General features: G+C 44.6%; 1 protein-coding gene across 7 annotated transcripts in view; it reads right to left on the bottom strand.

Annotated features, from left to right (window-relative positions):
- NBEAL2 (neurobeachin like 2) overlaps window positions 1-14841 on the bottom strand; it is a 750879-nt gene that overhangs the window by 90970 nt on the left and 645068 nt on the right. For all 7 annotated transcript variants that reach the window (XM_086940998.1, XM_086940997.1, XM_086941000.1 and 4 more), the window contains 3 exons: window positions 12138-12255; window positions 5559-5656; window positions 4008-4124 (listed from right to left, as the gene is read on the bottom strand). In XM_086940998.1, coding sequence (XP_086797124.1) covers window positions 4008-4124; window positions 5559-5656; window positions 12138-12255 — 333 coding nt within the window. The remainder of the gene's footprint in view (window positions 1-4007; window positions 4125-5558; window positions 5657-12137; window positions 12256-14841) is intronic.

Raw genomic sequence — 14841 nt, 5'->3', positions numbered from 1 at the left:
AAGGAGCGTGGCTCATTTGTGGAGGCTTGTGGGAACGACAATTCAGGATCCTTTTAGCACTACTCCTTCAGGGGTGATGCTCAGCTCTTCTATCACCTTCCAGAATTTGTCAAGGCGGTCTCCGTTGGCCCCGTCCCGGCCGTTGGGATCCCTTCCGAATAGACTCCAGCACAGATTCTGTGCTCATGAAGGTGGTAGTTTGTTCTTTGATCTCATCCATAGTCAGAGCTCTTGGGTAGGCCCATTGAGATATCATGTAAATGTAGTCTTCCGTCTTTTGCTTTTGTTTTCCCCTGGCTTCAGTACCCTCGGGGGGGGGGATGTTGCGATAGAAAGTCTCCAGGGTTTTTCGCACCTGGTCGGTACACCACTTCCATTTGGTACTATTGTAATTGTATTGCCCAGCGTTCAATCCCTGGTGGTGGATGCGGTGCGGTGCCGCTGAATAGCGGGACTAGGGGTTGGTGGTCCGTCACCACTCAGAATGGATGTCCGCTGACATATAGGTGGAAATGGATGCAGGCCTACTTAATTGCCGGTGCCTCTCTCTCAATCTGGGAATAGCGAGCTTCCGTTGGTGTGAGGGCCTTGCTTGCAAACGCCAGAGGAGCCCATTTTCCTGGCTCTATTTCTTGGGTCAGGAGAGCTCCAAGCCCTGCAGGGCTGGCATCCACCAGGAGTTCAGTCCTCCTAGTAGTGTCAAAATACACCATGGTTGTTTTTCCCAGAAGCGCCGCCTTGATTTTCTGGAATGCTTGTTCATCTTCTTGGCCCCACTTCAAGCTGGCATTCATCTTCGTCAGAGCCCTTAGGGGTTCAACCAGTGTGGCCAGGTTGGGTATGAGCCACCCGCAGTAGGTAGCTATCCCGAGAAAGCTGCAGGTTTCCGATACTGTTGTGGGGGCAGGCGCTTGTTGGATGGCATGTGATTTGCAAGGGTCTACCTTGACTTCGTCTTGGTTGAATGCTTATCCAAAGAATTCTATGGACTTCTGGAAAAACGAGAACTTTTCCCAATGGAGGGTGACCCCATGGTCGGCAAGGCGTTGGATCGTTGCTTTGAGGTGGCGGTGGTGTTCCTCAATGGTGGCGGAATGTATTAAGATGTCATCACTGACAGTAAGCACCCCTTGGAGACCTAACAATAGTTCACGAACCATGTTCTGAAATATCTCCGCTACTGAGGAGATTCCGAAGTTCAGCGCAGGCTGATGTGGGTTGAAAAAGCTGTTATCTATCTTCTCTCCTCCACCAGCCTCAATCAATGGTACCCCAAGTTGAGGTCCGGCTTAGAGAACCACCGGGATCTGTTTAAGACAGCCAGTATATCAGTGACTGTTGGTGTTAAGTGTCTCTTATGTGTCTGTTTGATTACTTGGTTAGGCAGGCGCATGTCAATGCATAATCTGATTTTCCCTGGCTGTTTAGGCTTCTCCGTTATCACCATGGGTGAGACCCATGGGTTGGGCTGGTGACCTTTTCTTTGACTCCTTGATGTTTGAGTTCTAGAAGCTCTTGTTCGATGAGGGGCCTGAGATGAAAGGGTATTCGTCGATGGCGCAGAGCAACGAATTTGACCGCCTTAGAATGCGTCAAGAGACCCCCAATAAAACTACACATCGATAAACCTCTGAATAGTTGGGGAAACATGACTAGGTTGTCTTCTGTTTGTAGGGTCTTGACTGCGTTGGTGAAGATGATTAGGCGGGGATCTTCGGCTGAGTCGCTCCCTACTAGGTTGTCGGCCTCCATGTCGACCACATGAAACATTGTTGTGACCTCACGGTTTTCCAATTTCACTTGTACCACTATCTTGCCTTTGAGGGGTAGAGGCATTTGACTGCCATAGGTAAGGATTCTCACATGTGACGGGACTAGTATGGGTCTTGGACTTAGGTTGTCAACAGTGCAAACGCCTATGACATTGACGAAAGCTCCAGTGTCAATCAGGGCGGTAATGAGATCCGATGATCTCAATGGCGCAGGTGGCTTGGGGGCACTTCTTCCGCTTGAGGGTGCTAGCGAATGATATGAGCTAGGATGCACCTTCTTCATCGGTGGAGGAATCTTCTTGGTAGTGCCATACTTGTACTGCTGTCTTGGATGTCTATGGAATTTCATGGTCTTCTAGTGACAGATGTCTCACTGATTTGGATGGTGATCTCCTTCATCAGGCGCCTCGATTCTGTGGTCCTCCTCTGCACACCACTGCGCAATGGTTGGGGTTGCCGCATTTTGAGCACGTCCTGCCTTGCGTGGGGCATTCTTCTTGGTGGTGTTCTTCCCTTCCACATTATCTGCACTGTGCCCCGTGCATACTCCTGCTCGTCCATCTCTTTCGAGCACCTTGGGTCAGTGTGCGTATAGCATCCACTCTTTCAGTTTTGATGGTTACAGGTTTTTTCACCTTGTTGCGTCATGGCTATGTCCATCGCAGTTGCCCTGGCATCCGACAGATCGTGGAATTGCACCATTATGAGGATATCTTTAAGGATGATGCCATGTTGCCGCAGGATAAGGGTCTGGAGGTTCTTGTTTCGACACCCTTGTATTAGCTGGCCTTTACCTCCTTGTTCTGGTTGTCGGCCGTACATTTGCTGGTCAGTTCTCTGAGTCGTGCATGAAACGCATCCATTGATTCGCCTTCTCTCTTCCGCGCTTGGCGAAGCTTAAATCGTTCATAATCAGGGTGAGTTGAGGATTGAAATGAGCGTTTAGAGCTGTCACTGCAGCATTGTAGTCGTTGGGTGCACTGGCGTTAGTTAGGTGAGAAAATAGCTTGTATATCTCCTCCCCCACAAAGTGCAGTAACAGCGACCGTTTACCTGCCCCATCTGTTTCACGCGTTGTTGTGAAGTAATTGTCCAGCCTGCTGATCCAGACAGTCCACTGAGGAGGAGCAGTGGCCAGGTCAATGAGTTCACTGAATGGGGGCAGGGCATGGATTAGTGAATGCTGTGCCGTCTGGTGGGCGACTGGTGGCTCCCCTTACAGGCTGGGTGGTTGTGGTGTGGCTTGACCAGCTTGGTTATCCATCTTGCTGCGTGGGCCTGGATGATTGGGCCGATCGGGCACTTACTTTTGGTGATACATTGCACTCTGGTTGTATTTGCCTTGAGAACTGCTTCTACTGTGTCCTTGTCAATGGTGAACTTTATTTAATGTCTTGTCCTTCTATTTAGTTTTCCTCTTTGTCTTCTACCAGGCATGCAATGTGTGGGAGGAACTGTTCCCTTCTTTTTCTGCTGTTTTTTTTTTCGCTGTCTCTCTCTTCCCACTATCCCACAATACCAGGGCGGGGCTGCACCAGCCTGCAGGGGGGCCGTGAACCCACTATCGCACGAATGCCTCAGGAGAACAGGAGTGGCACAGCGGGAGCGGGATGCTGCTGGTGGTATGATCATGCCGCATGGGAGGCAGCAGGATTCAGCAGGACGCACCTGTGCATGCGCGCACCTCTCGGCTCGACGCAGGCTACCACTGGGGCCGTACCGGAAGCACCAGCGTCACAGGAGGGCACGTGGGACGATGCAGCACGTAGGTAGGCGTGTGAGCAGGCTTGTACCTCAGGAGCCAGTTGCAGCGGGAACAACGATCAGGCCAGCAGGCCATCGTGGAAACACACGCTTCTCAATCAGCACGTTGGTGCCAGTTTTGACTGTTTAGAAAAAAAATCCACTATGTCTGTTCGCTTATCCGATAATAAATTAGTGGTAGAAATTAAATCCTATGTGTAGGATCTGCTTCTTATAGTTACCCCCACTTTTTGCTGATGTATCACTGTTTTTGGCGTAGTCTGACTAGGGTCCTGCTGCCCAGAACCCCAGTCTATCTGTTTTCTCCCTTAAATTGCAAGTATGTACTTAAGGGTACCCCAGTATCCAATCTGGGGTGTATTTTCCATTTTGACCCAAAATGAAGTGACATGCTTCTATGATGGATAACCAAATTAACACCTTGAAAGGGGACTTGCATATTTGAGATATTCAGAAGAGAAGACAAATTACCTCAGCAAAGAAGGATTTCAGCTCCCCAAGGTTTTCAAAGACACTGGGGGAATAGGTCTCCAAACGGGCCAATCGTCTAGCAGCATGCAAAGCAGAGAGACGTGCTGGGTGCGGCTCCTTTGGGGGGTAAACACATTAGAATAGCTTAGTTCAAACAGTAAATATATGGTTGATGTTTCTAAAGGCCCCAGTTTGTAGCAAAGCTAGATAGCTCAACCATTAATGTCCTCTACATATGACTGTACAAAAGAGACCCACAAAGCACACACTGTGGCAACAAATAAATCAGATTTCTGAAATTCTGATAAATAAGGGGATTAACATTGCCCTACCGAACCTTCACTAACAAATCAGTCTTGAAATATTAGTTCATATTGAAATTTTCATTATCAAGTATGATAAATTTAAGGCATATTTCTGTTAAATGGTTTCATCATGGTTACATAATGAGGGTAGACACCAAGCTTTCTTCTATCTCTCTAGTTCATAACTCCTCATTCTACATTCACGAAGCCCTTCTCATCCTTTGCTACCATGTGTTATTTTCTTTTTCAGTGGGAAGAGAAGAGGACTTGTTAGTTACACACCATGCACATTCATGTTTTGCACAAACCTCTCTCCTACTTTGCCTCTGCTTCCCTTTTCTGCTATGCATCCGTTTAGTTATGAAAATGAACTCGGTTTGCCTCTCTCTTCTGCTGCCATCTCCTTCCATTTTCTTTCTTACTCTACATTACATATTTTGCCCCATGAGCCTCCATCTGGCCAGAACATAGTAGACATAGAAAATGGTCTACTCTGGCTTTTTTACATTTTAATTATGCACCATTCTGTCCTCCAGACCCACTTTAAAAGTTATTTTTTCAATTAGCCTTTAAATTCCAGCCTTGTTAAAAAATCTAAAATTATCGAGCCTTTTTTACATTCATCTTTAAGCTACAACTAGTGCTATTTTGTTCAGAAATGTCAGTTTGGCAAAAGATCAATATGATCTTTTGTCAAATTGACATTTTGAGATTCATCAATCTCAGGGTCATCAGACATTTTGTACTACATGGTCATTTGCCAAGTTGACATAACGAAAACATAGCAGCCTGGCTAACCCCTTCCCTTTAGATTGAATTATTTGCAATCGATATTAGCATACCACAACATAGGAACAACATAATACATCAAACTAGTGCAATACATCAAACTGTACTTACACTAACCCATGAGCAAACAACCCCTGCTGAAACTCTTGTAAACTCACCAGAAAAACAACCCCTCTAGGTACTCGCTCATATTCAATACATGACATGTAACCCCTTCCCAAAAGGCAGGAGAACAGCAAAAGTTGGACATAGTTATATGGAAACAGTTAAAGTGTGCGAATCGTATGCTTGGTTAGATTTGGAGATTGACTCTGTATGGCATTAACCAACATCCTTGAATCCAGAGCTTGAAGACATTCAGACAGAGTGTGAGCAACAATATTACCTAAGCATTCTAAAATGTACATTCTTGAATAATGATGCAAAGTAATGCCAGCTTTCTATAAATCCCACATACCTTGAGCAGCTGGCATGGGGTCTGTCCAAAGTTACTGATGATTCCCTCTAAAGCTTTCCGCTCTGTCTCATCTGCAATGGCATCCAAATCAACAACACCTATAGATTGCGGGAAAAATGTGTCAATCTATGCAAGAAACTATTGCTGCAGAATCACATTTTAGGCTCAAATTTAGGCTCAAATGTTCCCATTCTTTAGGTGATGGTCTAGCATCTGAGCTACTTCATCACCACTAGTGAGTCTATGGGTTATCACAGTTGGAGAGTTACCAACATTTCTGAAAGCTGTACAGTACCACCTCTGCATTCTGACACAAATCACTTGTGAACACTATCATAGGAGCTACAAACATCAAGGGTTTGCACACATCTAAGCAATGTTTTCTACTTGGCAACCCCTTACCCACATCATGCAGCAACTTGCTAGAGCAGCACTCGAGGCTCATATATGGCAGTGCTCAACAGAACGTTGACATGCAGTAACATGTTATCTACTGCATCCTGCAGCAAATCACTGCCATCAAAAGAGAAGAGGATCAGTAAAATCACTTTTGCACACATATCATTCAAAGTGTCAAGGGGATCCTCCATTTTACCCCATGTGGTCTACAGCTGCATTAACCCACTGGTACTCATACAAGAACTGAATACTTTCAGATCCAGATGCTTATTGATGATACCAACATATACATTAACATTTAAAACTCTCACTCATTTTAGGAACTCTGCAGATGCAATGAGATGTCCCAGGACAGAGCAACTGCGCCTGTCTAATGATCCCACAAAATAGTACAAATTGTTCATTGGAGGAAGCCATAAAGTAGCCTAAGCCATGTAACTTTGTATATGTTCTTTTAGTAATACTTTCCAAGCTCAACTATCTAACATTTCAGCAAAAAGGTAAATACGATTTTCACTTAAGGCTACCCAGCAGTTGGAGAGGCATGTGTAGATAGCCTGCATATGCTTTTTGTAGAGCTGCCATCTCTGCGTCCCTTCCCTCTCTGTAGGGAGAATGGGGAACCTACAACTATACTTACTGTTACTTGGGGAAGGCCTACGTTGGCATGGTTGTCAAAAGAAAGCAGCAGCATCACACAAGTAAAAGTGATCAGGTGTAGATATTCTGTGTATAAAGTGTGCGTGGGTGGGTGTGTACTTTGACAAAGTCACTCACAGAAGTGTATGTCACTAACAAAAAAGAAAGATTTCTCCAAGTGTGTGCTCTCCTTGGTCTCCTTATGTGGTACTACTGCTCATGGTGAAGCATATTTGGGATCTAACATGAAGGAATCCTATTTTGGAGGGGGGCGAGGGGAGAACTGCAGGCTATGTTTAGGATTGGTAACGTAAATGGTTGGCCTTATATGGCTTGGCTGTAAGGGTGTGTAACAAGAGAGTGGTTGGCTAGATGGATGCATGAAGTTTACCTGGGTCCTTATTATTTGAAGTGATAAGCCAGTACATTAAGAGAAGAAAGAGACTCTCAAAAGCAGACAGTGGCGGCTGGTCCATGGGGGCTTTTGGGCGCCGCCCCCCCTGTTTTCTCGCCGTGCGAGAAGGCAAACAAAGGTAGTTATTACCAATGATAATAACTACCATGTGTTTCTGCCTTGCCTTCTCGCATGGCGAGAAAGCAGAAGTTCCTGTATGGGCGGTGTTACTCGAGGGCAGGGGGGAGCGGCTTGCCCACTGTTGGTAATACTGTCTGTTTGGGCAGCCTGAGAGGCTACCCAAACAGACAGTATTAACACAGTAGGCAAGCCGCTCCCCCCCTGCCCTCGAGTAACCCCTCCCACTCTCCCTGTCTCTCTGTATGCTGCTGTGCTGCAGCATACAGAGAGAAATGACGTTGGTAGGGCAGCCGGCCGAACCAATCACAGCGCTGGCTGCTGTGGAGAGGAGGGAGGCTGCCTGCTGCCTTCTGATGACGTTGGAATTCTACAGCGACGGCGGGAGTCGGAAGTCTGGATCCTCAGTCAGGAAAGAAAAGCGGGAAGCCATTAACCAAGGTAAGTTTCGCTTCAGTTTATTAATATTGAATTATCCGACCTCCCGCCCCCCCCCCAACCATTCAATAAGCACCTGGACAGCTGAAATATCCAATTTTTACTAACACATATTGGTGCTTTAGCAAGCACATAAGTTAGAAAATGATGAAAACTGATCACTACTATGCTGAGTAGAGAAAGTGATTTGCTTATTTAGTTGCCCTTAAATATTAGAGGGGGCGAGCGACTGAAAGCTCAAGACATCTGTCTGGCTCTGGCTTGCTTGAAATTTTTTTGGACCTTTCAGTCCAAAACTAGCTGAACTTTAACGGGCTTCTTCGTGCCACCTACACTGTAACCTAATGCACCAAGAATTAAAGATAAAATGTTAAGCAGTATGTGAAACAAGAGACAAAAATAGACACTCATCTAGTAGCTGAGTGGCACAATGTGAAATCAGAAAAAATAGGAATTTTCCCGACTTCCCCCAGACCAAACTGCATGATTTTAGGCAATTATTGTATTTTACTGTGCTTCCCTTTTTCCTTTGAAATACCTAAGTTCAGAGTGTGCACTATAAAAGCACATCTCTTGTGTCTGATTTAAATAGACTATAATGTTGTTCCCTGTAAGAATATAGGCCACATACAGTGTGCACATACCTACCAGCATGAGAGAGGCTGGGAAGGGGGCAAGAATATTTGTAAGTTCAGGTTTAAAAACCTTCCCTTTGGCAAATGACTCTTACTGCAGATATATAATCTGTTGTACTAAATTGAAACGCTTCTGCATGTTAAAGAAATGCACTTCTTTGAATTTTGAAGTGTCTCTATCATATTTTTATATGGTGTTTGTTGCAAGGTTTACGTGCCAAACATTTCCCAGGCCTGGCTCCTGCACGGGTTCGTTGAGAGATAATTTGAAGTTGAAGCGATTTTAAGATTGCCAAGGCTCCAGCTCTGTGTTGATTGATTTGTTCGTGTATATCCCCAAGACATTCACCTTCGTCTTTGCAGCATTTACCACCAACTTGTGATCCACTTGTTTGATGTTTATTGTACGGCACATATTGCGACATGAACAGTAACGGACCTTTCTCAATCGAATGGGAGCATTCCTGTGCAATATGTGTGAATTTGTTTTACCCACGATACCGAATAAATACATTTGCAAAACAAATGACAGAATGGTAATCAGAAGACTGGAGGCAACTTTTCTAGGCGTGATTTGTGATACATTGATCAGAGAGATGCCTGTGTTTGATTATGTGTCACTAGTTTGTTTCTTGTCTAGCTTTAAAGGAGGCTGCTTTGTCTTTTTACTGGCTCTACACTGAAGCGGGCTTCTGAGTGGCAGTGGTGAAGGTACTTGCTTCTATATGCTGGGCAGATAAGAAAGCTGGCCATCCTGTGTGGGTGACTGATGTGGTGTGTGTTAGCAGTGCCCTCCCCTATGTACCCTCTCCCTGCATTAACTTGCAAATTGTGTGTGTGTGTGTGGGAGAGACAATCAGGCTTGCTCGCCAACAGGTCCCAAACATTTGCGCTCCACCACTTTCAAATGTCACCAGCCACCACTGAAAGCAGAGAGTCTCTTACGCATAGGGTTGTGAAACATAAACCTCCTGAGAGCTGCCAGTAAGGCCTTACATTGGAATGGTCTCTAGAGGAAAGAGGTAAGCATTAAGATTACCCTGGGTCATTCAAGGGGGATCCATTTGGGAAACCTAGTTCAACTCACCACTCCAAAACACAAAGAGGCTCAGACTCACTGGTGACATCAACTAGGACCAAGAAATGTCAGTAAAAGGCCATGTAGCTTCATGACCAGCCTGCGGTTCATTATGGGCACTGTTCACTTACCTTTCAATCTCATGAGTGAGTGCTACCCCCGTCCAAAAAGAAAAAGCCAAGTTATTATTCTGATCATAAACAAGGGTTATAGGCAGGTTTGAAGCAACAGGTGATTCAAAGTTTATTCACCCACAGACCGTGCACTGACTGCTCCATGACAGCCCCTTCTTGTTCACGAGCAGGATGCTCCAGCTTAGGGAAGCAGTAGAGACTCAGATAGCTTATACAGGGAGCCTACACTAACAATCAAGTAAGGGAAAGGTGGCTTTATGACACGGTTTCTGACCTTCTATAACCTAGTTTAGGCACTAGTTCGGGCCGGTTTGTGATGTTTCTGGTATATGGAGCACTACACGTTGTTTGCATCCCTGCTAAGGCATTGACAGCCACATTTGATCCTTATGAAGGGCCGGGATGCCCTGCTATGCCCTACGACCCTTATTCTGGGACAACCTCCTGTTCAAATTACTAGATCCAGGGATAATCTACTCATAATCCTGTCACATTTCAAAACTGTCCAGCTTTAGGAAAAAATAGGATAAAAGTTGAGGTCATCCAATGGAGAGAGGAGTTGGTCTAACGGCAAGGATGGTCGACCTCGAATCTAGGGAACTGGGTTCGAGTCTCAGCAATGACGCTGAATATCTAGTGATTCTGGGCAAATCACTTAATCTCCCCTTGCCTAACAAGAAAAATGAATGTGTCCTCATGTAATGCAACGTGTGCTATATAAAGCGCTCTGATACCAGATTCGGGTCAAGTTTGCACCATATAAAACTCTGTAAAATAAAAAATAAAAAAATCCATCCTCCAACTCACTCCAAGCTGCTCCATTTGGCACAACACACTCAGCAAACAAAAGACTTGGGATCATACAGAGTTCAACCACTAAAGGGTGCCATCAACAGTGATTAACAGAAGATATCAAAGAAATACATTAGGATCATATGGCCAGAATGGTCTCCATCCAGAGCGAATAGGTGTATACCCAACTTACAATGTAGCAATCGAAGCAGCTCTTGATTATCAATCTCATGATTGGACTATGAGTGCCCAGCAAATTATCTATACCATATCCAACTCGAACACACTAAATACCTCGCCTCCCCTTACTTGCACTGCATTCACTGGGACCATCTAAAATAAGAACCATGCCCTTTTTTCTGCCTCACTAACAACCTTTAGTACACATATAATTTTGAAGCATCACATATTCATCTATACTTCAGACACAACCACAAGGTGACATGTCACCACCATACAAAACACTGAAAAACAAATATTTCCACAACATGTGGCCATTGTTCAACTGGAATGGCATGGTGAGCAAAAACGATGGATTTAGGCCCAGATCTCTGTACTGGGGTGAATGTATGACATTGCTCTGCATTCTGTCCATCAACTGTTGTTTTTGCATGTAGCTAATATCTGAAACAAAGGACCGAATATTGTGAGACCCCATACACACAGCCAAAATACTTGATCAGACAATGATCAGAGTAGATGTTTCTGTCAACCTAGAGTTAGAAGGGTCCCCCAGGATCAAAAAATCTCGGTTCACCAGAATGGCCCCAAAAGTGCATCTTGCATTGCAAGGTGAAGCACAAGAAACACAAGATTAATGAAATGCAAGTGAAAGCACAGATACAAGCAATCTTGTGACAGACAAAATAATGCAAACAAAACAGGTGGTGGACCGAATGTGGATCAATGTCACACACTCACCCCAGTCCGAAGATCTGGGCCCAAATCCATCGTTTTTTTGCACTCCACACTACCCTGGGTTAGACAATGGCGATATGGAAATCAGCTCTGACCCTGTGCCCCATGGGAACAGTCCAGTCCGAACTACAAAAGCCATGTCCTTCCCAGAACGGAATCAAGCATCCGAGGACCGGACCGGTTTCGAGGTAACACCTCTCATCAGCCCGGCTAGCTTGACTCCAGTGGTGTGGAGTGCCTGGGACCCACGTCTGGGCATCCCCAGCGCACTTAGGGCGGAATATGCAAACAAAACAGGTGGTGGACCGAATGTGGATCAATGTCACACACTCACCCCAGTCCGAAGATCTGGGCCCAAATCCATCGTTTTTTTGCACTCCACACCACCCTGGGTTAGACAATGGCGATATGGAAATCAGCTCTGACCCTGTGCCCCATGGGAACAGTCCAGTCCGAACTACAAAAGCCATGTCCTTCCCAGAACGGAATCAAGCATCCGAGGACCGGACCGGTTTCGAGGTAACACCTCTCATCAGTCCGGTCCTCAGATGCTTGATTCCGGTCTGGGAAAGATATGGCTGTTGTAGTTCGGACTGGACTGTTCCCATGGGGCACAGGGTCAGAGCTGATTTGCATAAAGCCATTATCTGACCCAGGGTGGTGTGGAGTGCAAAAAACGATGGATTTAGGCCCAGATCCTTGTACTGGGGTGAATGTAAGACATTGATCTACATTCTGTCCATCAAATTGTTTTTTGTAATTTTCAGACAAAATAATGCAAGCCAAAAAACTGTAGAGTGTACAGTTATTTAAAGTTGGACAACTACTGGCAACCCTCTGCGACAAAAATGAGTTATTTTTGTGGTGTTATGTGACCTGTTTGATGCTAACCTTCCCTGAACTCCACGGGCACCTACGAACCGGCATGTGTTAGTAGGACCAGCCAACTGATAGGGACTGACTTGCACCCCTTAATGGTTAGAGCTGGAGTCTGAAGCACGAGCACCCTCTTACCCTCATAGGTGCAGTAGTAGAAGACGTTGAGGGCCTCCACAGCTGCCGGACCTCGTTGCTTGTATCCAAATATCAAGTCAATCCACTCATGGAGGTGCTCGGAGACGTACTCCGATTCCTATTTGGAGAAGCATAAAAAGAAAATTAATCGTATAGGTTTCGATTGAAGAGCTTGGAAAAGAAATATGGGTGTCAAATGAAGAGAGCACAAAAACTGATGAGTATTATTTTATTTACCAAACCACTATCTTCATGTCTTACATTCAAGTTCTTATTTAGTTTGTGCAGGTGAAAAATGCAATGGCTGCCCATCAAATTATATTCAGAAATTGCTACAGTACAGAAAAGGGAGCAGTGTATATAAAAATAAGTAAGTGAGACCGAAGACCAACTTGCTTAAAAAGGAGGCCAAGGTAGCCTATAGCTTCTTGAAAGAGAAAATAAAGCAATGTTGCACAGGTTTCTTCTTGTTGTTGTAAGGTCTGTATTTCTAATTCAATAGCTGTGAAGTGTAAACAATGGTTGTTGTGCCCTTGTAGCGGAGTTGACAGTGAATGGATATTCGTTTTTATAGATTCAAAATAATAAGATGAGAGCTTTAATGACACCAGGACTACACACCTAAGAAGAACCTTGAAAAACTGTAACTGAATTTATTAATCAATGTAGACTTAAAAGTATCTTTGCTAAGAACACAGGCTGATTACTAGAGAACTTTGTTTGTAGGCAGAGCGTGATGAGATCCCTTTAATGGAGGTGGATTCTGTTTTTGGAAACAGATACTGCAGTTGGCAGATTTGATGGTTCCAGCAATAAAAACACATACCACATTCCCTAGGTAGATGACTTCCAAACAAGGGACTTAGAATTCAATTCATAATGTTTTGAGTCAATATTTGTACCTTTTTAATCACGTATAGGAAAGTCTGAATGCCCAGTCAGAAGTGTTAAAACAACATTTAAAAGTATATTCAGAATCTATTTTCTAAACACTCCTAAATCTAACACACTAGGTCAATAATAAGTGGCAAGGGGACCAAGCAACTTTCTCAGATTCAGACAATTTGTTCAAAAGCAGAAGTTGAGATCAGCATGAAACACCAAACATATTTATCCTCATGAGAATTACACGTCACTGGTAACACATTTTTTGAAAAAATCTCATTTTTACTGGTGCTAGAAACTCTATGATATGCATCTAACATATCAGCAATTGACTGCGATGTTGATCTAATCCAACCTGATGAAAATGGTTAAGATCAGCCACCAATGAAATGGACATTAATGCCAGTTGCTTTATCTCTTCATGTAATGTTAAATAAGGCAGATCTACTAGCTTTGTCAAAGGGTCATAACACGAGAATATAAAAGACTAGCCTATTGACTTTATCAAGGTGTCAGCACATCCACATATATAAAGCACACCTATTGGTTTAGTGAAAAAGAGGCCACAATAAATTTGCTCAGACGTGAGTCCCAGGCTCTCCACACCACTGGAGTCAAGCTATCCAGGCTGATGAAGGCTGATAGCCAGAAACCGGTCCTTGGATGCTTGATTCCGGTCTGGGAAAGACATGACTTGGTAGTTCGGACTGGACTGTTCCCATGAGGCACAGGGTCAGAGCTGATTTGCATATAGCCAGTGTCTAACCCAGGGTGGTGTGGAGTGCAAAAAAACGATGGATTTAGGCCCAGATCCTTGTACTGGGGTGAATGTATGACATTGTTCTACATTCTGTCCATCAAATGTGTTTTTTGCAATTTTCACCCCGAGTGTGCTGGGGATGCTCAGACGTGAGTCCCAGGCTCTCCACACCACTGGAGTCAAGCTATCCAGGCTGATGAAGGCTGATAGCCAGAAACCGGTCCTTGGATGCTTGATTCCGGTCTGGGAAAGACATGGCTTGGTAGTTCGGACTGGACTGTTCCCATGAGGCACAGGGTCAGAGCTGATTTGCATATAGCCAGTGTCTAACCCAGGGTGGTGTGGAGTGCAAAAAAACGATGGATTTAGGCCCAGATCCTTGTACTGGGGTGAATGTATGACATTGTTCTACATTCTGTCCATCAACTGTGTTTTTTGCAATTTTCACCCCGAGTGTGCTGGGGATGCTCAGACGTGAGTCCCAGGCTCTCCACACAACTGGAGTCAAGCTATCCAGGCTGATGAAGGCTGATAGCCAGAAACCGGTCCTTGGATGCTTGATTCCGGTCTGGGAAAGACATGGCTTGGTAGTTCGGACTGGACTGTTCCCATGAGGCACAGGGTCAGAGCTGATTTGCATATAGCCAGTGTCTAACCCAGGGTGGTGTGGAGTGCAAAAAAACGATGGATTTAGGCCCAGATCCTTGTACTGGGGTGAATGTATGACATTGTTCTACATTCTGTCCATCAACTGTGTTTTTTGCAATTTTCACAATAAATTTATCAATAACGTATTCCAAAGAAATCCTTGTAAATACACACCATACATAATATTTGTTGTCACAATCTTTGGAATAAAAACGCTTTATTTTAAATATTTTTGTGAAAAAACAACCATACAGCAGAATCCTCACAGTGGGCAATGTCCTTTTATCAGGCTACTTAAAGCCTTTATATTGGACATACTGATATAATAGCAAATTATGTAAACAGGGATGCCGCAGATACAGAACATTAGGACCTGGTTTATCCATGATTGGCTTATTTGATTTAGTGGTA

This window comes from Lissotriton vulgaris, chromosome 10 (assembly GCF_964263255.1).
Source record: "Lissotriton vulgaris chromosome 10, aLisVul1.2, whole genome shotgun sequence".
NCBI classification, from domain to species: Eukaryota; Metazoa; Chordata; class Amphibia; order Caudata; family Salamandridae; genus Lissotriton; species Lissotriton vulgaris.
Note: the sequence above shows the minus strand (reverse complement) of the source record. Positions and strands in the feature narration are given on the sequence as shown.